Genomic DNA, 27765 nt, shown 5'->3' on the forward strand with positions numbered 1-27765 from the left:
CCCGGGGTTCCATATATGTGCAACCTACTATGGAGTGACGGCTAACCCCCACCATTTTTCGCGGGTTATCAATTGTAGGACATCAGTCCATTCGTAAGTGTCTTGATTCCTTTCTCTTGCAGTCATCACGTAAAAGTTCTAAATACTACCTGAACAAACTTAACATTTAAATTTAATATTTTAATATATTCAATTCAGAGATTTGCTTAGTAATAAATAAAAAAAATCACATAAAACTAGTCTTAGCAGTTTAAAATAATCCGTTGGCAAGCCAACGTCTACCATTGATTACTATTCTTATTACAAAATAGTCTTGCTTTCGTTCTGGATTCGGCCTTCTTCTTCTGATCAGCAGGACTAAATCCGTTCAGTCTCAAACGTTTCAACTGTGCTGGTGTTCCCATTTCGCCAGCCTTTCTTTTCTTGTCCTATAAAATACACACCACCACAATATAAAAATATAACGAGTAATTAATATTTGCTTTCACCTCAATACTCGTTGATGTACTAGTTTCAGTGGTCTTGGCGTGAAATACAAAGTTCCGGGAGTTTTTCGGGGCACCTATCAAAACCTCGCTTACTTTTGTATATTCCGCAACTCTTGTAAGAACTTCATCATTTCGTGAAAGGAAAGAACCGCGTTGTGTCTGAATGTGTGACAATGGAAAAGATTAAATATTAATAACAAAATCGGAAGGGTTATAGAATAACATACTTTCGATACATAAGTTTGCTTAATTTGAACTGGTTGAGTTGCTTTACTCAAATTCCGCTTGTTGTTGATGACGGCACGTTGACCCAACTTGAATAATTGGCTCTTGGCCGCAATTAAAGGCACGGTAGTATCGTCATCCTCTTCGTCGCCATTTTGTTTTTGCTATAAAACGAAACATTGTTTAAAATACATACCTACGTGGTACAAACTAATATAAACTCACGGATTGAAGGAACAATTCACGCTCGTAGCGTTTCTTTCTCCATTCCTCCTCGTTTTCACATTCTTCTTCATTTGTTATTGAAGATTCAAGATCTTGAGCGGTCGATTCGTCATTATCAACATTATCTATTAAAAATGAATAGTTAAACGTTAATAGTGCTTATTCTTCAAAATTAAATTTTATTATTTACCTATATTTCGCCATCTGAACTGCCTCTGCCTTCCAGCGCCCTTCAACTCTTCATCCTCATCCATGTACAACTCCTGCAACACCTTTAAGTCCTTCTTGTCTTCGTCCAAGATACGCCGCATGTGTATTTTCTCCAAGTCGTTGCGCAACTCTGTTTCATCAAACTGCTCTTTGTCGCCTTCTTCCAATTCCATAACATCTAAATGTCGTTCATCTTCGTCGTCACTGCCCCATTCAGACTCTGACAACTCGGCTTCATGCTCAGTAAAGTCTTTTAGATTAAATTTCTTGGATTTCTGAGTTTTCTCTACTAAAATTTCATTTTCTTCGGAATCATACCCAAGTTCAGTTTCATTAGGATTATCAACTTCGTCATTGCTTTCATCTTGAACATCATCATCATCCCCATCATGCAAATCTATCTGTTCCTCCAAATCATCTTTAGCAACTTCTTCATCGTCTGAATCCATAATCGTATTCTTTTTACGCTTGACTGTCATGTTAATTTCATCGTCTTCATCGGAGTTGTCTTCAGAATCAGCCTCATTTATCGCATTGAATGCAATCTTTTGAGCTATCCTCTCATCGGCATCAGGTGCAGAATAGGCACTTTGCAATGGTGACTCAAACTTTTTCTTAAAAGTCGCCAGTTCGTCTTCATCTATTAATTGCGATATCAAATCGTTTTCATCATCATCAATTGGAAGCTCTTCAGCTGTATTCTTTTCAATTTCAACAACGTTTTCTTTTTCCGTTAAATCTTCCTGAACTGTTTTTGGTACTTCTTGCTTGTCTGGTGTCTTACTTTTTAATTGCGGCGTTTCTTCTTGAGTAAAACCAAAATTACCTGAACAAAGTTCTAACATATCTTGAGTGCTTGCATCAGGTTGGGCATCAGTGTCATTAATGGTGGTAGGTTGAGTGGGAAACGCACCGGAACACAATTCCTCTAAATTCTGTGTTTGAGTGTTTTTCATGGGCGACTCGGAGAAAAGCGACTTCGAAAATCTTGTGGGACTTTTACAAGGTGAAGGTTCACTCAGTTTAATCGCAGGTGAACCTGGAGAATTTTGCAGAAATTTACCCGTTGCATCAAAACTTTGAAGGCCCGTTAAGCGACAAACAGGCGAAAGGAAACCTAATTCAGACTTGGTTTGCATGCAGGATTGTTTATTAGGAGTGCGACATGATTTGGTCTGTCCAGCAGATATCAAATCATCATCATCAGGCCACGAAACAGTCGAATCCATATTCTTCTCAGTAGGTTTAACAATCTCTTCATCATCAGAATCAGAGTCTGCTGGTTGTACAATGCGCCGATGTTGTTTCACAACTTTTTTCGTCTCTTCTTCTTCTGCTTCTTCATCACCTACATCTTCAGTTTCATCATCATCCTCTGAAGCTTCATTTGCCAACATACCGCCTGCATTTCCTTCAATTTCGTCCTCTTCTTCACCATCTGCATCATCTTCTTCATCTTCCTCATCGGAACCAGCATTCGAAAATTCCTCTTCCTCGTCATCCAAAATATCATCAATTCCACAATCCTCCCGTTCATCCTTATAAACATCATCATCAGCATTTGCTTCCTTTTCGGCTTGTAATCTAGCTTGTTTTTCCTTCCACACCTCATTACGACGTTGCGCCATTTGAGTTTGCAGATCGTTTCGCAACTTTTGATATTTTACACCTGGCTTTTCTTCAATAGCAGGTTCTTCATGGTCTTCTATCTTCATGGCTACTTTTTCTTTATGAATCTCACCACCTTGAGAAACACACATTATATCTAACTCAACTGCAGATGCTTTCTTGTGTACGGGTTTCTTGGTTGTATGTTTAACAAATCGTTGCATAAGTTGAGACACTTCATCGAGGCGAGTTGTGCCTTCTTCTAAATCTATTACATAATTTGGCGCACCGCTAAGTTTCGGTTGTGTATCTCCGAGTTGATCTTTTAAGAGCTGTAATGCTGACTTTTTGGTAGGATTAATTTCATCCGTTGGAACAATATCATTTACTGCATCGGTTTCGCCCCCATCTAAATCAGAAATATTAAATTGCAGTTCCACAGAGGCGTCCTTGTCAATTGCTGCGCTTTCATTAGTTTTATTTGCATCATTTATTTCTGTCTCCATATTTTCCTCAGTTTCAACTTCTACTGTTTCTATAGGTTTATCAGCAAGTTCGTTACTTTCCATGACAACATCCATTTGATTTTCATCTGTGTTTGTTTCTTCTGTTTGGTTGATAGCAATGGGTTTGAGTGTTTCTGATGCATCCACAGTTTCAGTTTCCTTTTGTACCTTTTCTGCATTATCCTCAATAACTTCTGAATTCTCAATAACAGTCTCAGTGTTTTCAGAACATGTTGGTTGAGATTCTTCTTCCTCTTCTTCACTTTCAGATTTATAAAATTCTGCTACTTGCTTTTCGCGTTCTTGTATTTTCTTACTAACAAAATCGAGCTGTTCCCGGCTCATTTTTATAGCCACTGCCGCCGGAACTTTTGAAATATCAGAAGGAACCGAACTTGCAAACTTAGGTCGATTCTGCAAGAATTCTCTAAGACTTCGTTGCTTCGGTTTGTGATACGGCAGAGAAACATGCGATTCTCGCAACATTCGCTGTGATACCGATTCGATTTCTTTGCGTTGCTCGGCTGCTTCCTTGGCGGTCATTCGTTTTTCTTCTGGCTCTTCACCTTTTTTCTTTGGTTTTTTCTTGTATGCCAATGGTTGTATCTGCCTTTCATCATCAGAGGATTCAGGATCACAGAGAGCTGCTAAACCATCAGCCTAAGAAAAATATAATAAATAACTAATTACATAATAGTTTGCAATAATAACTTACAATATTTCTTTCTGGAACTAATTCTTTCTTATCATTGACTGTATAAATAGGTGCTTGCAGAGTTTCTTGCTCATTATCTTCATTGTCTGCTTCTGGTTCACTGTCTGTATCAATTAATTTAAAAGTTTTCTTCTTTGGATTCTCATCTGTTGGTAATTCCTCTTCTTGGTCACTATTATTAAGCAATGTTGGTTGTGATTGTATGTTTTCATCAACTTCACTATTCCTATCAGTATTATTATCATCTTCATTCTCACTGTCACTATCCATGATTATTCTTTTCTTTGTCTTCTTGATTGAAAGTGCAACTATATCTATTAAAAATATTTAAAAATAGATTGTTATAGAAAGTTATTACTGAGTCAATCAATTACTTACTTGTAGTGTCATCAATAGGTGAGTCTGGAGCATCTGGGGCACATCTGGTTGGGAAGGTATTTGTGTGTCACTTGAAGATTCTTGACCATCATCTTCTGGTTTATGCATCACAGTTTCTTCAGATTCTTGCATTTTTCATTAACTTTCTAAGATGTAGTTGAAGTAGTTGATATTAAAAGGTTATAATATAAACAATATTTATTTTTGTACAAACTGCACTGCAGAAACCAACACAATAAAGCTGACACAGTAACTATACGTTTAACTTTTTAAAAATTCAGTCATATTCACTAAGTTTAAGTTAAAATTAATAAAAATCGTGTACTCAGCAGCGACGTGTTGCTCACTTGCTACGTTTCTTATTATTCGCGGGAAATATTAGCGCATGCGCAGCATCAAATAGTAGGCAACCAGTAGATCAGAACAACCGACAATTCAAATCGACTACACTCAAAATTGTATCAAAACGAACTTTATTTCAATATCGAACATATAAAAATTGTGTAAAAAATTGAGATATCTAATAATCACTAATGTATAGCTAATACATGTAAGTATATAAAAATTGTAGAGTTATAATACTAAACTTATAAAAAAAATCAACCCATTGCAATGAAAGAGTCTCTTCAGGTAATAAATATACAACGAGTACCATGCATAACGCTCTACACCCGCTTTGAGGCAGCGCAAATCTGTTGAATGTGCGCGCTGAGCGTCAGCAATTGTGCCTGAGTTTCGGGGTCGAGATTTGGCACCATGGACACTCGCAGGCCACGCTCTGGTTGCAAGCTGAGAAGTCTGCCTTCGCCTAGGGGGATATTCACGTTGGCAATGTGATCCGTGGCCACTGGGTTGACCATAAGGGGACTGCCTTCCATCGAGATTGCCATTTCGCCGTGCTTCGGACGTCTCAGGATTAATTGTGGTGCATTTGGTTGCATCTGAATAAAAATAAACCATAAAATAAACAATTCTGGCACCAGTGCACAAAGTATTTATAATATACCTTTGGTGTGACCATTCCATAAGCATTATTCGGCTGTTTTCCCGCAGGCGTTTGGAATCCCTTATTTTTTGTGTTTAATTTCGGCAATTGCTGGCTCGCTGTACGGGATAATGATCTCGATACTCGCGCGGTACTGTTAGCCAGTGGAGCCCTCGAACGAGCGCGAGATGTGCGAGTGGTGCGGCTTGATGCACTGTCCCCTGTAATATAACCTGAATGTTCGTGCATACAAAAGGCCCCAAATTAGTCGATGAAAATGAAATACTGTTAGTTTTTTTTTGCACAACACCATGATAAACAATAATTGACATATGATCATGATACTGAAAAATTCATGATGTTAAACTTACCATCATCATCTGGGGCACAAGATAGACTCCTTTTCTTCTTTGCAGTCACACTTTTCTTGGTTGAATAACTGACTGAACTTTCAATATTATCACAGGTTGTCTTCAATATAGTAGAATTTGTCATAAGCTACAGAGAAAATGACCAAATTTATATTACATATAATTCTCAGACAAAATTTGTTATGTAGCATACCTTTAATTCTTTAAATGGTTTCTCTGGATGTGGTAAATAAAACATTATGAAATCAATTTTATTTTCAATTATGTCATGAAATGATTCTCCTAAGGCAGTCAGTTGCTTCACTTCTCTTTCCTCTGTAATATAGAATTATGTACAATTAAACATTGGATGGAAACAAATTAGTTGACATTTCAGCATTGAAGGATGCATTTTTACTTACTTTGATGTAGTGCTTCTTTCAAGAGCTCAAGTGCAGCTGAATTTGCCGCGAGTTTCTTCTTAGGTGCTTTTGTGCGTGCCATTTTCAATGGCTGATTAAAATTGTGGCCCGGTTTTGTAAATAATAAGGAAAACAGGCGGCAAACGACACGGACAGCACGCGAATCAGTCGTAGCGAGTAACGGATTTAACGGTCGTTTTGGAAAGCATTCCAAATGTCACACCAACCTCAACCAAATCCCCTAGAATAGAATACCACACTGATTCAAACAGATTCAAAACTGGAATTCCCTGTGCAGTGTTCAATGAATTTTATTGATGGCTGAATATACCAGGTAAATATTTAATAATTTTCTGTTCTTTTAATGGTTAGCAAATGTTGATTCAGCGAAACATATTGCATCATAAAATAATACTTTTATTTATTTACATGAAAAGATAAAACACAAAGTATTAAATTCGAAAAATTTATTCTTTTAAAATAACCATTAATTGCAGTTACAATTATATTTAAACGCCATTAATGCACATCTTAGTTAAATACTATTTATCTGTGAAAAATAACAGTAACATTATACAACAATAAATAACAAGTACCGCGAAACTTTGGCTTTTTGACAATGCGCCATTTTCTTTCGGTGTATGTGCAAATTATGTGCACACAAGTATTAAATTCTTACAAACGTTAATCGTTTAGTTTCATGAGCGAATCTTCGCTGCGACGCCGGCTGTTGGTTTTGTTGAACACTTCGACAGGATTGCAGTATTCGTGCTCCCCGGGATTTAACAGCACGGCATGGTCTTGCCGCTCTTCCTCTTGTTGAATTCCATAAATTGGATTATGGAACCTCATACTGAAACAAAACGAACAAATTAAATACCGAATATTAACATAAAAATCTGTATAAAAGTGAAATTTCTTACCTAACATTAAATTTGCCAGTATGCCTCTTTTTGATAACATAAAAGATTCCAAAAGCAATCATAACAATCAAAATTGGAATTAGAATACCGAAGATAACGGCCCCTGATGAAGTTGTGTCTTCCTCGCTGGGATGAGCTTGGAATCTAGGCCTCTTATCCGACGCAGACGACGCTGAACGTCCCGATTCCTCACATTGTTCATTCTCTTGTACAGTTTTACCATTCTCACACAAGCAGGTAGCTCCAAAATCATGCGGTACACAAATATGGCTGCAAGAATGCCCCACACAGGCGTTGGTGGCATTGGGTTGCCTAGATATTTGCACCAGAGATAGAAATTCGCTTGCATATGCATTTAATCTAAACATGGAGCAAGTTCTTTGCAATCCAAATAAATTACATTTACCCATGTAACCATACGGACTCATAAAATAGAGATGATCTTCAAACAAGCTCAATCCATTCGGTTTGGTTACATTCGTAATAATAAGAGTTTTATCATCACCATCGTAGTTTACTCGTGAAATTGTATTCAAATGTTGATCGGCGTAGTAGAGTACCTTCCTGTTGTAATCCACAGCGAGCCCAGTGACATAACCGGAAGTTGTTTTTACCAATTCGTGGATATTCTTACCGTCCATGTTGGCTTTATAGATGACACTCTGCGGGTTGTTGAAAATCCACCATGTTGTAACAGCATAGAAGATGTATTTGTTATTTGCGTCTACAGCAAGCGCGGATACTTGACTGTGTGGATCAGTGTCAATAATCTTCGCACAACGCTCTTGATCGAAGTTGCAGACTTGAATACTCTTCATAGCAGTTTCAGCTTCTACAAAGTAAATGTTCTTGGTGACCCAATCTACAGCTAATTTTTGAGGACGTCCAAGGTCAGAGATATACTGACGTTTCTTTGATGGTTCCTTTACCAGATTCAATCTATGAATAGTTCCGGATTCTTCAATGCTGAAATAAGCATAATTATCAGCAATACTGACATCCAAACCGGATATCTTTGGAGTGTCCTCATGGTGCAATACGGAAATCGAATTTTCTGCTTGTTTCAATTGTCGAATCTCATTGTTGACAGCAAAGAGCATTGATAATGTTTCACCGGTGCTTTTACAAGAAGTTTTGTCCGCTCGAATGACGTACCCATCGTAACAACTGCAGCTGTAGCTTCCGATTTGTTCTTTACAAAGTTGACTGCAAATTGGTGGTTCTCGACTACATTCCAGAGCATCTTTACATGTCTGTCCATCACCAGCGAGGATGAATCCTGGGTTACAACCGCACATTGGTCCATTCGGTGTCGGTTGACATTTCTGATCACAAGGATTGCTTGTGTGCGATTTGCAAGACGTTTGACATGCGCCATTCTCATCGCTACCATCGTGACAGTCTTCGTCACCATTGCATACTAGTCTGAAGTCGATACAAGCACCTGATTTACACCGGAATCCATCATCGCATGGAATCAACTTCTGCGAAATTGCATTACTGGTCATGTTGCAGATACTCTCGTCGGAATTGTCACCACAATCATCGTGATTGTCACAAATCCACATGCGTGGCACGCATTTCTTATTGCTGCATTCAAACTCATCCACATGACAATCGGAACATCCAGCTTCATCTTCGTGATGGGGACATTCAGAAGTTCCATTACATTTGGCAGTCTCAGGTATGCACATGGACGTGTCGCTGGTACATTGAAACTCATTGGGTCGGCAGCCATCTTGAACTGAATCGTCCAAACAATGGAGTTCATCAGAATAATCACCACAATCATCGATTTCGTTGCACTTCAAAGATTTATCGATGCAGATTCCATTGACGCAGGTGAATTGATTGGTTGCACATGCTTTCGGTTCTATTTAGAAACATCACTTTAAAACTGCATCAGAAATGAAATATTTTAATACTTACTGCATGCTGCATGTTCATCCGACATATCCGCGCAATCGTACTCATGATCACACTCCCAGTTCTTCGGAATACACGCTCCGGAAGCACATCGAAATTGATTCGCAGCACAAGTACTGCTTTGACATTGTTGTTCATCGTCACCATCAACACAGTCAATTTCTCCATCACACACGAATCTCTCATCAATGCAATTACCATCGCTGCAACGATGACCATCACATTCCGGTCCCCCACGAGCGTCTCTACAATCCCTCTCATCGGATTTATCAGTGCAGTCGAAATGAAGATCACAAACTAACGCTTCTCTAATACATTTGCCGTCGTTGTTACATTGGAAAAATCCTCTTGGGCAATGACTTTCTATTTTGCACTGCTCTTCATCTTCTCCAAGTAGGCAATCTTTTCTTCCATTGCACTTGAAAGCTTTGGGAATACAAACGTCTGAACTGCCGCAATAGAATTCATCAGAGGTGCAGACAGTCTTCTTGATACAAGTAGAGTTGTCTCTTGGATTAAGAGCCATACCCACCGGACAGGCACATTCAAATGCTTTCATTTTCGGGATGCAAATGTGGCTACAATTCGCATTGTTCACACGGCACGCATGTGGTGGGACTTTGAAAGGAGTGATTGCAGCAAGATGAATTACATCAATACCTTCCGGCAGATCCAGAGTAATCTTCTTGTTATTGTTGAAGTTTCCAGTGGATTTTGACCAATAGATTCGCCTAAACAATATTACAACATTTTAAAACCGTTTTAAAGGTTAGAGAATAAAAAACTTACTTTGATCTTTGATTAGTCCAAAAAATTTCATCCCTCAAACTTGTAACACTCACAGGAGTAGTCCGCAGTGCTTTAAAACCATGTCGGTCATCCCCCTGCGCGCTGGTACTTTCAATGTGTCCGGTGCCAGCATCAGCAAAAATGATCCTATCCAGGAGGCCATCGTAATGTAATGCAATGGGTCCCATCAAACCAGATTCAATTACATGACTCCTCATTGTCCCATCCATGTTCATTCTGTCAATATGTACTTTATCTTTGATCAACGCCACAAACAACGCTCCTTCTTCTGGAATCAACGCGATGGACATTGGTATCTCACCTCCTAAGTCGTGCAGAATAACTTTACGACTCATAGTGGTAATACTCAAGATTTCCACACTTTTTCTGTCAAAATCAGACCAATATAAATTATTCCCGAGGTAATCAAAGCTCATCGCGTTGACTTCACCCAAGTTGTCGCTTAACAATGGCTGCGACAATCCAGTGTTCAAGTTGACTGTGATAATACGTTTTACATTACCGATGTCCGAAATGAACAGACTGTGGTTGCTTGGATCGTAGGCCAAAGCACCAATTTCTTTAGCTACCGTGGGTAGGGCAACAATGCTTTGTTTACCAAGGTCAGTATGTTCTATTTGGACCAGGACATCTTTAGCTGCCACGGCCACCAAGGGACGTTTGGTAACTTCCTTGCAGGTGTGTTGATCCGGGGAGAGTGTTTTGTGAAGTGGACAAGCACAGGAGTAGCGGTTAGCTCCACTAATCATACAAATATCACTGCACATAGAATTCTTACAAGGGTTAACCATTTGGGGTTTCAGAGCAGAATGGAATACATGCAGACCATAAATATACTCGCGTTTTTCTTTGACTAGAGTTGTGTGGTTTTTGCCAGTAAACTTATCACAGGATTGGATTGAATAGGTTGCCCAGTCGGACCAATACAATCTGTTTTCAAAGACAGAGATTGCGTAGGGATGTTTAACAATTCCTTCCAGTATCATCCTTCGATCAGTTCCATCCAATCTGATGCTTTCCAATGTCATCAACTTCCCGTCAGTCCAATATAATCTTTCATTCGGGTAATCAATTGCTAGACCATTAGGCCAATGGATATCATTGGAAACGAATGAATAATCTTCGGTCCCGTCCATGTTACTTTTGGCAATTTCTGGTTTCTTTCCCCAATCAGACCAAAACATCTTACCATCAGATGGATGCAGAGCAATAGCACGAGGTTTATCAATATCCTTATTGACCAAGACTGTACATACTGAACCGTCATTGGTACACACCCCAAGATGTTGCATCTCCGAATCGGTAAAGTAGATATTTCCAGTGATCCAATCCACAGCTAAATCTTCCGGGGCACCTAACCCTGCAGTGACCAATAATTCCCTTTCACTGCCATCTTCTAGAGATCTGACTAAACTTTCATGCTCCACATGGATATCCGTCCAGTACACGTGGTGACCATCAAAGTTAACCCCCACTACTTGTTTCAGGTTCTGTGCGACAGGAAACAATAGTTCAGATTGCAGAAAATATCCGCGAATCTCAGTCTTTGTGCTGAACATCATCAATGCTTCTCCTCCAACTACTTTACAAGTATGTTTATCACTCTGTAGAAGATATCTGGGATCACAGAGACATTCGTAGGACCCTGGAGTGTTGTGGCATTTCTGGTCGCAGATTCCATACTCTTCACATTCGTTGATATCACGGCAGTCGGCGTCGTTTATGCGGCGGTATCCTGTTGGGCACGTACAGGTTGCACCCGTGGGTAAATCAACACAGGTGTGGCTGCAGTGTTTTGTAGAACAGCCTTTGCGAGTGGAACATGAGTTGGCTTCATCGGATTTGTCGGGACACTGGTAACTGCCGTCACAGACGTTTTTCAGGTCAATGCAGGTACGGTTGTCCGAACAGAGGAACTTTTGATTTTCTAGTGTGCAATCTTTAGGTTGTACATGAGAATCTGGAACGTAGAAATTAAAATTTTAGTTTTTTAAAATGTTTTTAATGTGATTTTAATGAATGTTACGTACCGCAATCAAGTTCATCAGATTTGTCCTGACAATCAGCGAGACCATCGCAACGCCACTCCAGCGGTAAGCAATGACCATTGTGACATTTGAAACCATCGCATTCCATGTTCAGCGTACATCCGAGGGTTTCATCTGTACCATCAAGACAATCGTTCTCACCGTTACAGACAAAATCTTTGGGAATGCAGAGGTGGTCCACACATTGCCATTCTTCCGATGAGCAATTTGCAGGATGTGCTAAAGTATACTATATACACAACAAATTAGAAACAATTTTAAAATTTTAGAATTAAATTACCTTAAAATCAGTACAATCAGCTTCATCACTGAAATCTCCACAGTCATTCTCTTTATCACAGCGGAACGTTGCAGACACACATTTGTTATTGGCACACCGGAAGTAGTGTGGTTCCCGACAAAAAAAAACTTCTATAAACACAATACAACCACCAAATTTTTCTTTTTTTTTTCTTTATATTCTTGATATGATTATTTTCTTACCGCAATCTTCCTCATCGGAGGAATCCAAACAGTCCGCATGTCCGTCACAGCGTTTTTCGCGTGGTACACACTTGCTGTTCCTGCAGGCGAAGACATCGCTCCCCAATTGAGTGCAACTAGCATCCAGTTGCAAGAAGAGCGAGTCCAAGAAGGCAAACGCACAGCTCGTCCAGCACAAGACGAGCAACACGTGACGATAATACATATTTAAAAACTAGAAATAATCGATTAGTTACAGAAATATTTCCACGGGAATAAGTAGAGTTACCTTAAATTAACGTAACATTTAAAATAAATTTAAAACACGGCGTCCTCGCGGAGATGTTCGAAGATTTATGGCGTGATGATGATCGGAGGACGGCACGTGGACAAGAATGAAAACGGTAAAATTTGTCGGCTGTTAACACTGCGACCGCCCGACGAAAACTGCGTGATAACAGACAAATTCGGCAGCGTAGACAAAGGCTAACACGGATGTTGTTCGAGGTGACTTTGTGGGAACGTAGTGATAACTGTGATATCAATGACAAAGGATGGACGAGCCGACAATATTTGCTTAAAAGTTTAAATTTAGTGCATATTAGTCATGTAGTATTGAATTGTATACAACCAATATTACAATAATCATAAACAAATATTACAAAATGGCGTATTTAGATATACTCAATGAATACCAAAAGAGGGCAAAAAATGATTTTAATTGTTTGTTGAATACTTAAGAGAAGTTCTAGTAGCGGAATGTGAATTAAATTGAGTGGGGACATTTTTTTCTCAAAACTTTGGTACCATTTCATGCAAATATAATTTTTGGCGTTTACTTTGTCATCATAATATTATTACGTGCGTCTCGAGCGCTTCTTGTTAACGGTTGTTTACTTTCACTCTTCTTCGCGTAGAATTCGCGTTTCGCTCCGCGTCCTCCACAAATTTATGCAAGAGTTGACGTTTGCAACTCGGCTTGTGCGGCATGCGTCTGCTGGTTTAGTTTGTTCGTGCCGTGCGTGGCGCACACATTCGTTCAACGTACTCGAAAATACTTTCGATTACGTGCGTTATTACGTGAGTTGCATTAGCGAAAGACAATAAACACAATAGAAACATTTTGCTAATTTGAAACCAGGAAAAATGAAGATATTACATGTAAGTCAACGATTATTAATTTAAATAATAATAAAATAATGTAATAATGTATTTGTAGATATTATTTTTATTATCCTTCGTGGCTTATGGATCTTGCGCTATAAACTTTGTAAAGGACTTATTGCAGTACAACGTGTTTGGTATACCAGTCCTACATAAAAAACAAGAATGGACTTTTGATCCAGATGAAGGACCAAGACGCTCCAGACAATATCAGGAGCTTAATGGCCGCTTTGGTGAAAAAGCAATCGAAAGATTAGGCCTCGGTGTTGATGGTTTTGAACAAGAGAGACGAATTCAACAAAAACAACGAGATTTACAACTTTTGGGCCATAGTTATTAGAAATAATGAATTGCTAGAGTATTTAAATATTCCCATTAAGTATTTAAACGTGTTCAAATCACTTAAACAGTCCAATTAACCGTAATTTTTATTAATTAACCACTATTAAAAGTTACGTAAGTGAAATTATCAAGAAATTGTGATACTTACTGATAATAAAATGCAATTTTACGTAATTGGTTGATTTTGATATTAAATTTTTAATAGTTTGTGCATTGCGTGCGTTATGACTATCAATGTATCGATTATGTGTTCTAGAAGCGTCAAAAAATTAAGAGTAAGTATACTAAGTATACGTTTGAATGGAGAAGTGTGTCAGACATTTGGCCAGAGGTGTAAGTGTAATAGAAAGAATGTTGTGAGACAATTATGTAATCGACGAGTCACATTCGAAGTGAAATGGCATGACATTAAAATTAAAATTTCCGGCAGGCGCTTGGAAGTGAATAAATTTTGGTAATGTTAACCGGTATATAATTTCACTCATTTTTTTTTTGTTGTGTGCTAACGTGACATTCAGCACATCACAATTTAAACAAGCCTACAATTATGTTTAATGAAATTATTTGCTTTTAACACAAATATTTTCAAAGTAATTTAAGTAATTGTTAAATGTAAACAAATATACAACATTAATATGGATGTGACAGGTGAAATTTTCCAAAATTTATTGTTGTAGACCTATACTAAATAAATTTCTGAATTAAATTCCCTTTTCGCTTGCTGAGTTTACAGTTTCACGCACAAGAAACATTCAATTAATTCTTTGTGCGTTTACAAGGTCTTGCGGTAGGTAGAGTACTCGTACTTGGCGACTTTTGCATTCTGCGATACTTGCGATTCATGCAATGAAACCGTGGAATATACAAGTTGCGCGAGCAAACAAGCAAACTTCCAGTGGTAATGGAAACACTTTCTCTTCTGTATTAGGTAAGTTTCACTGCGCCTTGCCCGGTCGCTTACTTCACTTCACCTTCGCGCTCCTGCAGCTCTTCGTGTTACCTGCGCGACTCACCAACCAGTATAAACCTGCACGCGCGTTCGCACGCATTTCCGAAATCCACAAATCGCAATCGTTTAGAAATTATTTATCATTGCACGCAAGCAGAAGAGCTCAACCAGTACTGAACAAATGTAATAACTTAATAACAACTACCTGAATTGTTATTGTATTACATTATTCATAGATTGTGTTGTTCTTGAAACAGTTGAAAGCGCTCGAATCAAGTTGCCGTAAAGAACAGTTAGTTTTTTTACTCTGAAGAGAAGTAAAGTGAAGCGTCGCGCGTTTAAAGTGTTACAAGTTACAAAGTGATATAAAACTATTGGATTTTTTCAAAATGGCTAAACTGCAGCTTGTTTTGCTTCTTGTAAGTACATACAAGCAATAATATGAAACTTATTAAGGAATAAATCATATTAAACTATGTTTTTTAGGTAATTAGTTGTTTATGGATGGTAACAGCAACATTACAACCACGAGCACCAAATTTTCAATATTTTGAAAGGTCAGTACCGGTGTTTTAATGTTTTAAACTTTAAATCAAACTTTTAAACAAAATGGTTGTTTAATTCGATGACTATGCACTTATTTGATGATCTTGAGTCAGTTAAAGATTGATGCGTGTACAATTAATTAATCACTCATGTGTGCAACGTGCTTGAATAATAGTTGAATAATAAATCGATTCAATAATAGTAAATTATACAATTAGTGTGTGTGCAAGGTTATTGCTCTTGTATTACATTCTATAAATTGTGTGAATTTAAGATTATAGAAAACTATTTTCACTGTTGTGAAGTTTCTTTTGTTATTTTCATTCTATTCATGATTGAACAGTGAAGAGAATTAAAGTTTGATCGTTTCTATATTCATATTGTGTCTGTTTATACGATTTAATTCCTGATTTTGTTTTAGACCGAAATATCGTTACCCATACTATGATGAAAATGGCGTCGGACGTCTGCTGTATGGTTATGGCGATGATAAACTATACCAATACAAATCATTCTCCCCATTGGAAGGAATTCATTGATAAAACCAGTAAAATTAACAATAAATATTAATATAAAGTCTGATAAAAATGTATAACTAGGGTATTTGTTACACTTCTTTTTAAATAAACAATCATGTGTTTCATTTTTTATAATAATAAACATCAGCGTCATACATCATAATAATTATCTCAAAGATTAAGAATAACTTACATTTTAATATAAATTTTCATTTGTTTCACTTTCATTTCTTTTCTAGTTTCTCTGTGATCACATAAAAAACTTAGTGTTTGTAATAACGTCGGAATAAGTTATTACGTTTAAAAAGATTCTTTTGTTGCCTCGAATGTCTGTTCGTTTGATTTCTTAGGAATAATGTTAGTATGGGGATAAAATCTTTCTGCGTTTTTACAAAATGTACAAACGATAAACATAATAATCATATAAAGTATAACTAAACAGACAGATAAAATGATGTATAGTATAAATTTATGTGCACACATATTTCTGTTTTTTTTCAGACAATTCCCTTATTTGCTATTAAGCCACGCCGTTTCCGTTAATACGCACCACATTATTCACAAAATGCACATTCATATATCTTAAGAAATTCAAAAAACATTCATTTTAAAATATATATGCAGAATAATTTCATATAAAGAGATTTTTAAGTAATATCAATGATCATTCACTATACTGACGAGTTTTTAAACATTTCAATGAGTAAACAATTGTTGCTACGTTTGTTTTTTGTTTGGGACGGACGTCATTCGCTCATCAGTTTGAAAACAATAAAAATCTGAACTAGATTAGATTAGGTTTTGATTTAACATCGAAAAGTTCGGTCCATTTCCAGCAACTTTTACCAACACATCGCACAAAATCAGCGTAAATATACTAAAACTAACAATTAAAAATTATTTCTACGATTTCTTTGCCTATCAATCTGATTTTGTGCACCTCCACATTACAATATACGCTTTAAAATTGTTTAAAATATAAAAATATGCTCACAATAGTTTGAATACTTTTTGTTTCCACCATTTCGCCATAGTTTCTACAATAACTTTGTATAGGATTATACTGATTCCGTTGTCAAGTTAACAATGAAAGCGTACGCAATGCAATGATCACAAAAGTCAAAAATACGTTTAGTCAGCGCGTGTACTGGTAGTTTAGTATAAGTATAAGAGTTTTTTTCTTTTAGTTTGCGTTTAGTAAGTAGACTTTAGTAGATTTGTTAATTAGTTGACTCTCCAAGGAATTATCGTTAATCAAGGCAACTTCACATTCACATAGACTTCATCCGCTTGCATCGCGGAGCGTATCGCAGCGCAATTTACAGTAACATGTGATTAATATATTGAAATTCATCAACAAACATTTTTGTACAATTTCCAGCCTGCATCGCAGTCAATTTGTAACCTCAAATCCGCGCTCCTCTGTTCCCTTCGGGCAGCAACACACATTACATCACAAACTTAGAAACTTACAAACTAGAAATAAAAAGTGTAAAGTGTAACATAACGGATGGAACAATACAAATACAACAATCTTTAAATAGCAATAATTCTATACGCGCTTAAAACTTCTTTACAAAAAGAGAAAAAGTTCAAACTTTCCATATATCCGTAACTGTAACTTACCGGTAGGTTTAAAAAGTTTTAAAAAATATTTTATTATAAACGCATTATCTGTGTTTTCTGCTTTGTTTAAGAGAATATGAATCGCCCGCTAAAATACTACCTGACTGCAACGCTTGTACGCTTGTTTCTTGACGGTTTTGCCACCGCATGTATCGCACCGTGCGTTATCACTAGCTTTAGCTTAGTCCGGCGACCGCTGCTAGAACATGATCGGCTTGTCCTTCGTCTGGCTGATGACGAACGCCGTGAAGCGTTTTAAAAACTTGGGATATTCGCGTTTGTAAACTGCGCGCAGAACGGACGCTGGTGCCCAACCACCAGGATTTACTAAAAAGGAAAGTAGCATTAATACTGGCGTATTTGGACATGAAATTTCCGCAACTTACCCACAGAGCAATACGTGATTTTGCACGTGACATTGTCACGCGTAATTGCTGCGCCATCCTTAGGTGGATCGATGCGTGTCTGGCAGAGTAGGCAAACCGTCAGGAATATCCGCACACATTTACCGCTATTTAACTAAAAAAAAATAGAAATATTTAAAATATTTGTGTAATGTTGTGAAATAAATTATCAACTTACTGGATGAGTGGGGTGTTCAGTGGAATTGTTAACGACAGCCCACATATCAGGTCCGTCTCTGTCCTGATCGTTGGGAAAGCGTCGCATGTGTGACCAGAATAAAGATTCACGCTGGCTCGCCGGCCATATCCGTTTGTGCACTTGATAAAACTGCAGCGTATCGTCTGCTATCGTTTCCAATACAGTCATATTTTCTAATGTTGCTATAAAAAAAAAACAAACAAACATAAATTAAAGTTTAATTCGAGAATATTTTGCGCAACTCACTTTCCCAATCATATCTATACTGTGGATTAAAAAAGAAGTGACACAGTTCATGTCCTGTGATGCCTTTTACAGTGTGTACAGCTTTAAGAGGATCGACCACCATGCCATCTACTTCCTCCTCGCGACGATACATGCGCATCTCGCCATCTTCAGCGAACAATTGCCAACCAGCGCCGCATTCACCAACACCCAACCGTGCCATATCCACTTGCTGCTTCACCAGCCGATCAATTTCAGGCCAGAGCCGATGTTGAGTCGCCGGCGACATCGGCGGCGGTGTAATCGGCACCAGGCCGTTCTTCAACCGCTCGCGCAACTCCTGTTCCTCCTCCATCTTGTCCAAACCAGACTCCACCGCATCATAGAACTCATCATCTGCTATCACACTATGTGGTCCTTCCTAAAATAAAGTCCAAAAACGTTTAATTAACCAACTTTTTTACGAATTCTAAACTTACAGGCATAATTTTAGTTTCGATAGGTTTAATGAGCTCAATAAATCAGCGATTACTCGCGCAACTGGTGTAATTAACTGAACACATACAACGGCAAACACATGTGCCATTCGATTTGTTTATCATTTGCACCCAATCGCTCGAGACAATACTCCGACGCAACACACAACGTTGTAGTTTTAATTCGTAGCTTAATCGCAATCGCACGTCTCAGATTGCGTTGTTCGCCCACGAATCGGTCACATGCGCATGCGTGCGCTTCATGAATCACTTAATCATATTTTCGGGGTGAACTTTCAACTCATCGCGGCGTCACAATGGAGACAAAGACATTCGGCGCAACAAAGCGAGCCTTGTGTTGTGCGTAGTGTACGACGGCCGATTAAAATTGTTTACAAACGCTTGCAATGTTTACAAACCGTTTAATTAAACTGTTTTACATATTTCATCGCGCAATGATAATTTGTACCACTTGATAATCAATTGTATCAGCTGTAATTAGCGTCACTTAGAATAATATTATTCAAAAACGAACAAAGATTTTTATCAGGTGACTAGTCTGTCTACTAGGGAGCACTTGAGAACACTATCTACAACAATAGCGCGTAGTGCACGACGTACACTCGGTTGTGGTAAGCATTAATTAATTCAATTTGATGCGGCCATATCGTAGCCACACTGAAGTGAATTAAGCATGTTAAGCATGCGTCGGGTGTCTTCGAAATTTCGTTGTTGCTGCGCCGCGCATTGAATGACAATTCGTCAAAAACTTAACGCAACACTTTTTGTTATACAACACAAGCACAAATTAGTAACTTGCGCACGTTGGTGTTGGTGGTGAAGCCATGAGAAAGTTTTTTTCAAAAATCAACAGCTAAACTTAACCGCGAACTTAGCCGTTTAAGTTAAGTTAACATTAGCACGTCGACGCTTAGTGATCGACACATGTGAAAATTGATAAGCAACGCGCAAAGTGGGATACAGTTTAACATTTAACTAAAATATTTCCATATCAGTTTACGCACGCGCTCAAAAAATTAACGTTCGTAATTGTACAAGTGTGTTGCTTGGAAAAAATACTCACGTTTTTAAACGATTTAAATTTGTGCGATTGTGCAACGTGTGCGACGCTACACTTGAAACGCGCGATCAACCGATGAAAGTCCAGCGCGTCGCCACTGCCCGCTGTCTTCGACATCACCGATCAACCCTTTGGAAACTTGAGAAATAAATCGCGTGGATGCGCGCGCGACAGAACAATATAACTGGTGTAGAAGTGCGAGTAAAACCTAAATAGTAAAACGTGGTGACAACTGCTTACGAGATGTCACAAGACGCCACAGAGATTACGTTCGCATGTCATCGTACCGCGATTGTTGCCGCCACTTGTTGCCCTTTCCCTTGTCGCATGAATAATTCTATTGATTTATCGTCATATGACGTCGGCGCAAAAAGCAAATATAACTGTATAATAATTTTAGCACCATTTATTTTTATCGGGATGTTTATAGTGTTCATTTGACTCACTTCAAGGTCAGGTCCAGGGTGAACGTTGTGCACTTTTTGCAGTTGCTCCAGATAACTCTTGGCCAGGTTCTCGACGCGTCGGCGACGATCGAGCTCGCGATCGAGCCGCTTGTGCCAGGAGTCTTCGCGTTGCGAGACCAGATCCACGCAGTGCGCGACCGTATCAAGCACGGCGGCGGTTGTTGTGCGGAAGGTGATTGCTTCGCCTTTGAAGTCGATTGCTGGCAGATCTAACAAATAATTTAAATTTTAAAAATAGGTAGTTATTTAAACTAAGTATTTTTCGACTTGTTTTTGTTATTTATACCTTTGTTAATGGTTGAAATATCATTTCCACCGTTAGTGTCATCTTTGCATTTTGTAATAACATCCGCATCTGCGCAAATATCGAAGTACCTTTGCAGAGTGTCGATTTGCCCGCCGAGGATGTCTTTGAATGTTTGTAATTCAGCCAACTTCTCGTGTAGATTCCTGCCGGTGCGTTTGAAACTCGACGAGGAAGCTGTGCTGAACGTATTCGACTGCAGACTCACTGACGAACCATGACGGCGTAGAGAGTTTTCCGAACCGGTACCATATCCACTTTCAGCCTAGGTGAGTTTTAAAATAAAACGTTCATTTTAAAAGTGCTGAGTTTGTAATGTTGGTTGCCTATCCGTATAAAAGTGATTATTTTTAACTTATTCCAATTATTGTTTTGTTTTTCCCATAAAAAAAGCAGACGTTACGTGCGCTCAAGGTCGTGAATCAGCTGAATTACCGCCAGTGGCGTGTGCGGAGCTCATTACAGTTTGAACATTATTTTGGCTGTGATCTGATGTTTGGCCTTGGGCAATAAAAACTAGGACAACAGACATATCTGACTATGCATTCATTAAAATTGAATACTTTTGCTTTCTAACATACACAAATACAGCATTCTAATCACATGATTTTAATGAGACACTAAACTTCTAAGAATTATTATTACTCAGAAAAGGTGTTAAATCTAAAAATACTCACTTTATATGACTCAAGTGCTTCCACCCAGTGTTGCTTATCTTCAACAGTGTCTGCTCGCAAGTACCAGACACAATCATTCACAGAAACATCAAATCTGCACTCATCAAACTCATGTGGCTGCAAAAAAATAATGTTTATATTTTTGACAGTTGAATAAAGTATGAGTAGACTTACTTTGATTGTAGCCTTGGCGAGGGTGAGCGCCCCTCGACACCCGTAATTTGACTCTTGCTCACTTTTATAGTAGCTGAGCGTACCGGCTGTAAGGACTATCCAGCGATCCTGCCAGCCGTGAATGTAGTTCGTCCACTTGTGCAGCACGCCCTGCAGCTCGTGTGGGGCGCAATCGGTGTCTGAGTCTTCGCTGCTGTTGGCGTGATCGCCGTCCGCCATGCCGACGACTGTTTGTTTTCTTAACTACCACAGGATGATGATGAGGGTAGAGTCCTGTTTACATGGGGCGAACTGGCACACAGGCTGTTATCGGACCTGACGCGTCGTGCTCGTTGGGTTTGTTATTGCGCGTCGGGCGACGCGTCGCCAATTAGGATTTAAGACCGTGATAAAACGGCGAGACGCGCACGCTTCAAGTCATTGCGCACTGCTGGCCGTGATTCCACTCATCAAAGGTTAATTAATACGCCCCGAACACTGTTAGCTTGCTTTTGCCAGCAGCAGGCCACAACATTTCCAGAAACAAACAGCAGCAATATTTAAAGCGGAGCATAATAAATTATATAAAGCTGCAGTCACACACGGCCTAACCTGTGAATAACAGAAATTTTGTGATTTAATTTCAAGTGAGTTCTACTTGACATGCAATCATTTTATTGCATTTTACATGATAAAGATAAACCGGCGTTCATTGAGCTGATAACTATGTAAATATGGTAGTTTTATCAATTTTGTGTCATCAAGGTGCGGTGTTAGCTTTAGTATTTTCATGTGGCATCCATTTTGTGAGGGCGCTGCTTGCGCCACTTTACAAAAAACAACTTTACGGAATGCGTAATGTAATTCAACCGTGATATGTTAAGTAACAAACAGGAAATCACAAGCATTTCTTTTACACTAAAACAAAATGAATACGATGAAAAACATGAGAAAATAACTTATATCTTATTAAAGAATAGAAATAGTATTGTACGCTGGATTTATACTATAGGATTTATAATTACAATCCAAGAAACAATTTTATCAAGCTATATAATATACAAATGTGATAACAAAAGAATAAAATATACAAAACCACATTTTAACATGCTATGGCATAACAACAGTTTCTTTGATTACAAATGACTGTCGAAGTCGTTTGGAAAGCACCTGCCGACCGCAAATCAAACGCGATTTGCCTTCCAAATGTCTTGGAACGACGCTTTATCTCCAAATTCTTCCTGTCCAAGTTCCATAACTTCAACGGCGATGTTCTCCCGTGAAGTAAATTGACATTTCTCCAATAAATGGCAATTCGTATCGGCGTAATGTACAGAAATTGCCTTCTGAATCCCTAAAACCAAATTCGCTGATAACAAATAAAATCAAGATAATATTAAGATATAAACGAAATATACTTTAGTTTTGTTGGGACCGAAACCATGTAACATGGGATGGAAAATACAGTGTCGCCCTTTCCATAATCCTCAAATTCACGCGTGGAATATGATCGAATCCTTAACTCCATGATATGCTTTGTTTTCCAGCATCCTAAGACAATACAATAACTTCTATTATTATGTGAATATAACAAGACTGAGACTATTCAATTTCCAGGATAATCATAAAGTTGATAAAGTTTTCCGGCCTTGTGAAATCCAAAGTAATGGCAAACAAACATCCATTCTCTTCATCAATGCGCTCCATGGCAGTCCAGGAAGTAGCAATACGATCCGCCGGGCGTGAAACGGAAGTAGTGTAAATCTTGATGCATCGGATGTCTGGCGGAAACCCTCAGTGCTACTTCGGTGGTTTGTTAATCAACATCGAATGAGCTGCGGTCACATTTGGCCCTACAATATATTCTGAATAACTTTGACTATGCTATCGTCAACCGCATAGTTTTCAAAGAGAACATCGTCCAACAACCAACTCTGAATCTACAATTAAAATTATATTTAAAAAATCAACAAAGTAAAAATATATTTAAATTTACTTTGTTAATCAAGTATTCGCTGCCTTTAACATCAGAGCGTTTTTTCGCTGCCATCTTTCATGATGGTCATCATACTGGTGTCGACTCTTTACCATCGCAGATGTCCATCGAAAGTGCCTCTGACAAGCATCCAGCTTGTGGTGAGGCACCAAATTACGGAACATAATGAACGCTGATCTCTCTTACAAAGCGCTCTCTGATCATCAGTGAACGTGCCACCGTCAACCGTGTGTAACGATAACTAAATAATCAACAATAATAGTGTGTGTATTTTCATGTACTGAGTAATCTCTGCATTTGTATGACACTTGAAATGTACTGAACCTGGAACAAAAAAAAACGCGTTGATGTATTATATTGTTGTTGTGATGCTGACCATTGAACGAATTGATAAAACAAGTGTATGACTTCACAATAATGTTATTATTTGTTGTTATAAGTGTGGTGAGGATTGCGATTAGTGGAATCTATTTTGTATAGACACAAATAAACACTCATGAAAATCTCAGTTAAAGCGCATTTTAGTCATAATTTTACTTAATTTTACTTTTAATAGATTAATAAGATGTAAATCCAATATTATCTTTTAAAAGTGCTTGTTCAAGAAGCGTGGATTTAAATATTTTGCTTAGCGATAAGTTACTTACGTTTTCGTGATTTTCTCTGATGAGTATTGTGCACGATCAAGTACTGTCCTTTGCCCGCATCGAATGTCGTAGAGACTTAATTAACTATCTTGTTGATAACATGCTTGTTATTATCTCTGTTGGACTGAGTGCTTTCACCGAGTGATCTAATAAATTGTTAGAAAATATTAGATTTGAGGCGTTTTTAAGGTGTTTCAATCTGGATATAAAACATTGCTACTTTTTGTTCTTGCAAGTAATAAACTCATAAATCATTATTAATGTTTATGTAGCCAAGATACAACCTGTACGCATCAATAATCCTGTGTTTGTAAACTAGTAAACACAGAATAATGACGATAGACTTAAGTTAACTTAAAGTCAGCCATTTTGACTTTTAATAAACTTATGTTTACATAAAATATGAAGCAAAATTATAAATAAGGTACCTTTATTAACATTTTAAATGTTTATTTGATTTATATAATTAAAATTAACTCAAATATCTAAATAATTACTTGTATAACCACAAAAGAATAAAATAAACTTCTGCATAACTTGTATAAACATTTGTGACACTTGGTTTTGTAGTTTTTTTGCGCGTGCGTATATTTCCAAGTTTCTGTACGCACGCGCACGCCCGTTGTGTCGCAGTCTATTCGCAGTCATCTGTTCGGTCGTTCTGCGCCTGCTGGCTGTGGTCAGCGCTGACGGCAGTGCCCTAGTCCCCATCCTGCTGTTCATTCCTCAAGTCGCACTTGCCAGCTTGTACGCAAAAAACGTACAGGTATTACACGACAAGACACTTTGCGCGACGATTCCAGTCGCAAATTTGTACTCAAAACCAACGCGACCACAGCTACTTCTTTTTTGTTTCTTCGACCGTGCGGTGCGTAGTGTTGAAAATCGCGATCAAGGGATAGCGATAAATGCAGTTGACATTGTGCGCATCGGCAAACGACAAGAATCGTTGCAAATGTATTCAGGTAACAAGTCTTTAACAGCTCAATTTATTCGCAAACATATTACTAATACAAAAAACATGCGATATCAATGCGGTTCTTTTGTTGTTGCTTGCGGTTTAAGTTGATATCGAATGTCTTTTGTTACAATCCGTTGACCGATAAGCGTAGCGCAATTTAAATTTATAATGTCAGCGTGTTTACATGCGCATATGTGTGGTAATACAGTACGCAGTACAAACATGCACGAGCGTTGCATGTTGAATACGATGTAAAAAAAATATAGAAAAGAAATCACTTTCACTCTCGCATTGCTCACAGGCGCGGACAATATTCCGATTGGTGTTTTTCGTGCAAAACAAACGCGCAACACGTAATATCGGCTGGTGTATGTGCCAATTCACCTTTGAATTGCGATGACGCTTCGAGTGAGTGTCTCCATATGGCGAACAATCCTTATATTTTTGGACATTTCCATTGCACATGCAGCAATTCCAACCGAAATTATCAGGCGCACCATATTTTACGCGTGACTTTCATTTGTTTATCCGTTATTGATTGTGTGAGGCGCATGTTTCTTAAAACAACGCGTTGTGTTTTTCTACGCGTTTGTCAATTGTTTGTTTAATTTTTGCCAGTAATGGGAAATGAGAATTCACAACATAACGACTGTCCCAGAGCCAAAAAGAGCAAAACCGATGACGATATTTCACCATGCACGGTGGGCGGCAATCCGCCGGCCCCGGACAGCTGTTGGGAGCGGCTGCCAGCCGTGATACTCGACGACATCTTCCACTATCTTAGTTTTGAAGATAGTATTCGTGCTTCGAGTACATGCCGCAACTGGAGGCAGAGTTTATATCATCCAAGGTAATAAAAAGTCCATATTTTTTTTTAAATTTATTATAATTAATTTTGATTATAGAAAATGGCAAAAAGTAAATTTTGTGATAGAGCCAAAACAACTAGACAAAGCTCAATACTTCCGCACGCGCGCTGGTCACATTGCCACCCACGCAAACGTGCGCTTCAACTCGATCGACCCCGCGTGTGTTGTCGAGTTCCTGCATCTATTCAATTGCTTCGCCAGCAGTAACAACATCAAATCGCTGAACATCGAGCCATCACATTGCACCGTCGAGATTCCTGAGTGTTGGCTGCAGACAGCAGCAAACACAGACAACGCTGAAGAGTTTTCTCTTTTTAAAGTATTCGCTGACATCTACACTCGACAGTCTTTGAATGTCCTAACGCTGGGCTGCAATGAAGAGCTGTTTGAATCGTTGCCAGATATCCTTGCCCTTCTCGACCAGAAAAAGGCCGACAATATCGAAACATTGGCACTGGCAACAGTCAAAGAAGATCCTTGCAATTATCTAATGCAGAATCTTGACGCCAAGCAATTGGTGATGTTTCGGCGGTTGCAGATTTTCAGTTTGGATTACGATAATCTTAGCGATGATGTTTTGCATGCGTTGCGGGAGGTGGACGATTTGAGGCGACTTGTTGTACATGTGCATGGCATCTGGGATAAACATCCCGGCACTAGCGAGGATGCTTGGTTAAAGTTTAAAAAACGACATCCTGAGTGTCTTCTGCGATTATCTTGCATACATTCAACGGATGAAGTGAAACATTTGCACACTAAGGTGTTGAAGGGTAACATGCCGTTGAGTCATTTGAAGGTGCTATTTTGTGAGCAGGTTAGTTTTAATAACCTTAAAATTCAACAAATAACTGCAACTAAATATAAAATCTATTCAGATGAATTTGAGTGTTCTGCGAAATTGGCGATGTACCGTGAACCTTTCTGGTGAGTCTTATTTGGGTGCGGATAATCAATGTTGATGCTCAGGTATTTTAATCGACAAGCAGCCGATGATATACAAACCCCAGGAACTCATAATACTAGCGCATGGTTGTGCAGCATTGAAGCAACTTGTCGTCATCGGTTACAAGTTCTGCGAGGAAGACTATGCTGGCATTGCTAAACTACGTGCCGATACTATGCGCGGCGTCTATGAGGTCGCAAATTCCGATCTTTATCCCTCTGCGGGTGCTACAACAGTCAACATAACCAAGGTAATATTTAGTTATATCTGTCATTTTTAATTTGATTGTAAAATGTTGGTTGCCAACATTTTGCAGCATTACTTCGCAAGTTCTGGGAAGATGCTGTATGCTGCTGCCTAACTCAGCGTTGCATCCGTCGATCGTAGATTCTTCCTCGACGGCCTGCTACACGGACGAGTACTTAATGCCACTCTGCTGGCGTGGATCTTAAATAGGAATTCTACGCACTTAGGTTACGCACCGCGGTCAGGCAACCCACTATAAACACACACAACATTCTGCATTGTTCTACGTGCATATATTTTTATTACGTTTTAATTATTTTAACTGATTGTGATTCGAGACGGCGTCGCGACAACGTTGTTTTAAGTTAAAGCTACTACAGGAAGAGAGCTATGATTTGACTTTTAAAGGCGCGTGCAAAAAAGTGCAGACGATATTCATTTTTTATTGTGATACATTTATTAACGAAACAACTTCGTCTTACGTCGAACGTTACACTTACTAGAACGCAAGACATTCTTTGCCAGTATTTTATTCGCGCATTAACACACAAGCGATAACAAGAGATACAAAACAAAAAACGTAGCGAGTAAGGCAACAACATCTGTGATACTGTATTTGCAACGATTGTTAACACAGCAAGTCTAGCCAACATTAAAACTAGCAGCAAAACAAACACACAACCGATTAGCG

General features: G+C 38.5%; 5 protein-coding genes, 1 long non-coding RNA gene and 1 pseudogene across 8 annotated transcripts; 2 read left to right on the top strand and 5 right to left on the bottom strand.

Moving 5' to 3' along the window:
• Positions 1 to 165: 165 nt before the first annotated feature.
• LOC135799067 (claspin-like) lies at positions 166 to 4734 on the bottom strand. Its single transcript, XM_065312077.1, has 7 exons — positions 4356 to 4734; positions 3978 to 4291; positions 1129 to 3922; positions 939 to 1063; positions 716 to 877; positions 489 to 647; positions 166 to 428 (listed from the first exon to the last, which is right to left on the bottom strand). The coding sequence occupies exons 2-7, from the start codon at positions 4245 to 4247 to the stop codon at positions 279 to 281; spliced, it is 3660 nt and encodes a 1219-aa protein (XP_065168149.1). The 5' UTR covers positions 4248 to 4291; positions 4356 to 4734; the 3' UTR covers positions 166 to 278.
• Positions 4735 to 4811: 77 nt separating this feature from the next.
• On the bottom strand, positions 4812 to 6318 carry LOC135798495 (uncharacterized). 2 transcript variants are annotated; one of them, XM_065311348.1, is made up of 5 exons: positions 6113 to 6318; positions 5905 to 6026; positions 5712 to 5838; positions 5362 to 5561; positions 4812 to 5296 (listed from the first exon to the last, which is right to left on the bottom strand). In XM_065311348.1, exons 1-5 carry the CDS (start codon positions 6192 to 6194, stop codon positions 5021 to 5023), a joined length of 807 nt encoding a protein of 268 aa, XP_065167420.1. In that variant the 5' UTR covers positions 6195 to 6318; the 3' UTR covers positions 4812 to 5020. The 2 variants fall into 2 exon arrangements, with proteins under 2 accessions (XP_065167420.1, XP_065167421.1); XM_065311349.1 differs by having other exon boundaries at positions 5362 to 5573; positions 6113 to 6302.
• A 246-nt stretch (positions 6319 to 6564) lies between these two features.
• On the bottom strand, positions 6565 to 12748 carry LOC135798164 (vitellogenin receptor Yl-like). Its single transcript, XM_065310913.1, has 8 exons — positions 12571 to 12748; positions 12303 to 12516; positions 12100 to 12230; positions 11802 to 12048; positions 9751 to 11731; positions 8965 to 9692; positions 7036 to 8908; positions 6565 to 6965 (listed from the first exon to the last, which is right to left on the bottom strand). The coding sequence occupies exons 2-8, from the start codon at positions 12505 to 12507 to the stop codon at positions 6797 to 6799; spliced, it is 5334 nt and encodes a 1777-aa protein (XP_065166985.1). The 5' UTR covers positions 12508 to 12516; positions 12571 to 12748; the 3' UTR covers positions 6565 to 6796.
• Positions 12749 to 14753: 2005 nt separating this feature from the next.
• LOC135798167 (uncharacterized) lies at positions 14754 to 15920 on the top strand. The gene is made up of 3 exons (XR_010549667.1): positions 14754 to 15155; positions 15223 to 15293; positions 15704 to 15920. It is a non-coding gene; the product is annotated as an uncharacterized lncRNA (long non-coding RNA).
• Positions 15917 to 21964, bottom strand: LOC135798166 (ceramide transfer protein-like). 2 transcript variants are annotated; one of them, XM_065310914.1, is made up of 8 exons: positions 21434 to 21964; positions 21260 to 21376; positions 20565 to 20847; positions 20258 to 20487; positions 18276 to 18675; positions 18009 to 18211; positions 17813 to 17945; positions 15917 to 17753 (listed from the first exon to the last, which is right to left on the bottom strand). In XM_065310914.1, exons 1-8 carry the CDS (start codon positions 21650 to 21652, stop codon positions 17626 to 17628), a joined length of 1713 nt encoding a protein of 570 aa, XP_065166986.1. In that variant the 5' UTR covers positions 21653 to 21964; the 3' UTR covers positions 15917 to 17625. The 2 variants fall into 2 exon arrangements, with proteins under 2 accessions (XP_065166986.1, XP_065166987.1); XM_065310915.1 differs by lacking the exons at positions 20258 to 20487; positions 20565 to 20847; positions 21260 to 21376; positions 21434 to 21964 and adding an exon at positions 19815 to 20061.
• Positions 21965 to 22596: 632 nt separating this feature from the next.
• On the bottom strand, positions 22597 to 23488 carry LOC135799812 (phytanoyl-CoA dioxygenase, peroxisomal-like; annotated as a pseudogene).
• Positions 23489 to 24702: 1214 nt separating this feature from the next.
• LOC135799814 (F-box only protein 39-like) lies at positions 24703 to 27189 on the top strand. The gene is made up of 6 exons (XM_065313024.1): positions 24703 to 25020; positions 25635 to 25866; positions 25922 to 26699; positions 26761 to 26809; positions 26852 to 27078; positions 27145 to 27189. Exons 1-6 carry the CDS (start codon positions 25011 to 25013, stop codon positions 27187 to 27189), a joined length of 1341 nt encoding a protein of 446 aa, XP_065169096.1. The 5' UTR covers positions 24703 to 25010.
• Positions 27190 to 27765: the final 576 nt, after the last annotated feature.

This window comes from Atheta coriaria, unplaced genomic scaffold, assembly GCF_025399875.1.
Source record: "Atheta coriaria isolate IRGN ID8LTWV9N9 unplaced genomic scaffold, Caltech_Dcor_3.1 hic_scaffold_9_pilon, whole genome shotgun sequence".
In the NCBI taxonomy this organism is placed as follows: domain Eukaryota; kingdom Metazoa; phylum Arthropoda; class Insecta; order Coleoptera; family Staphylinidae; genus Dalotia; species Dalotia coriaria.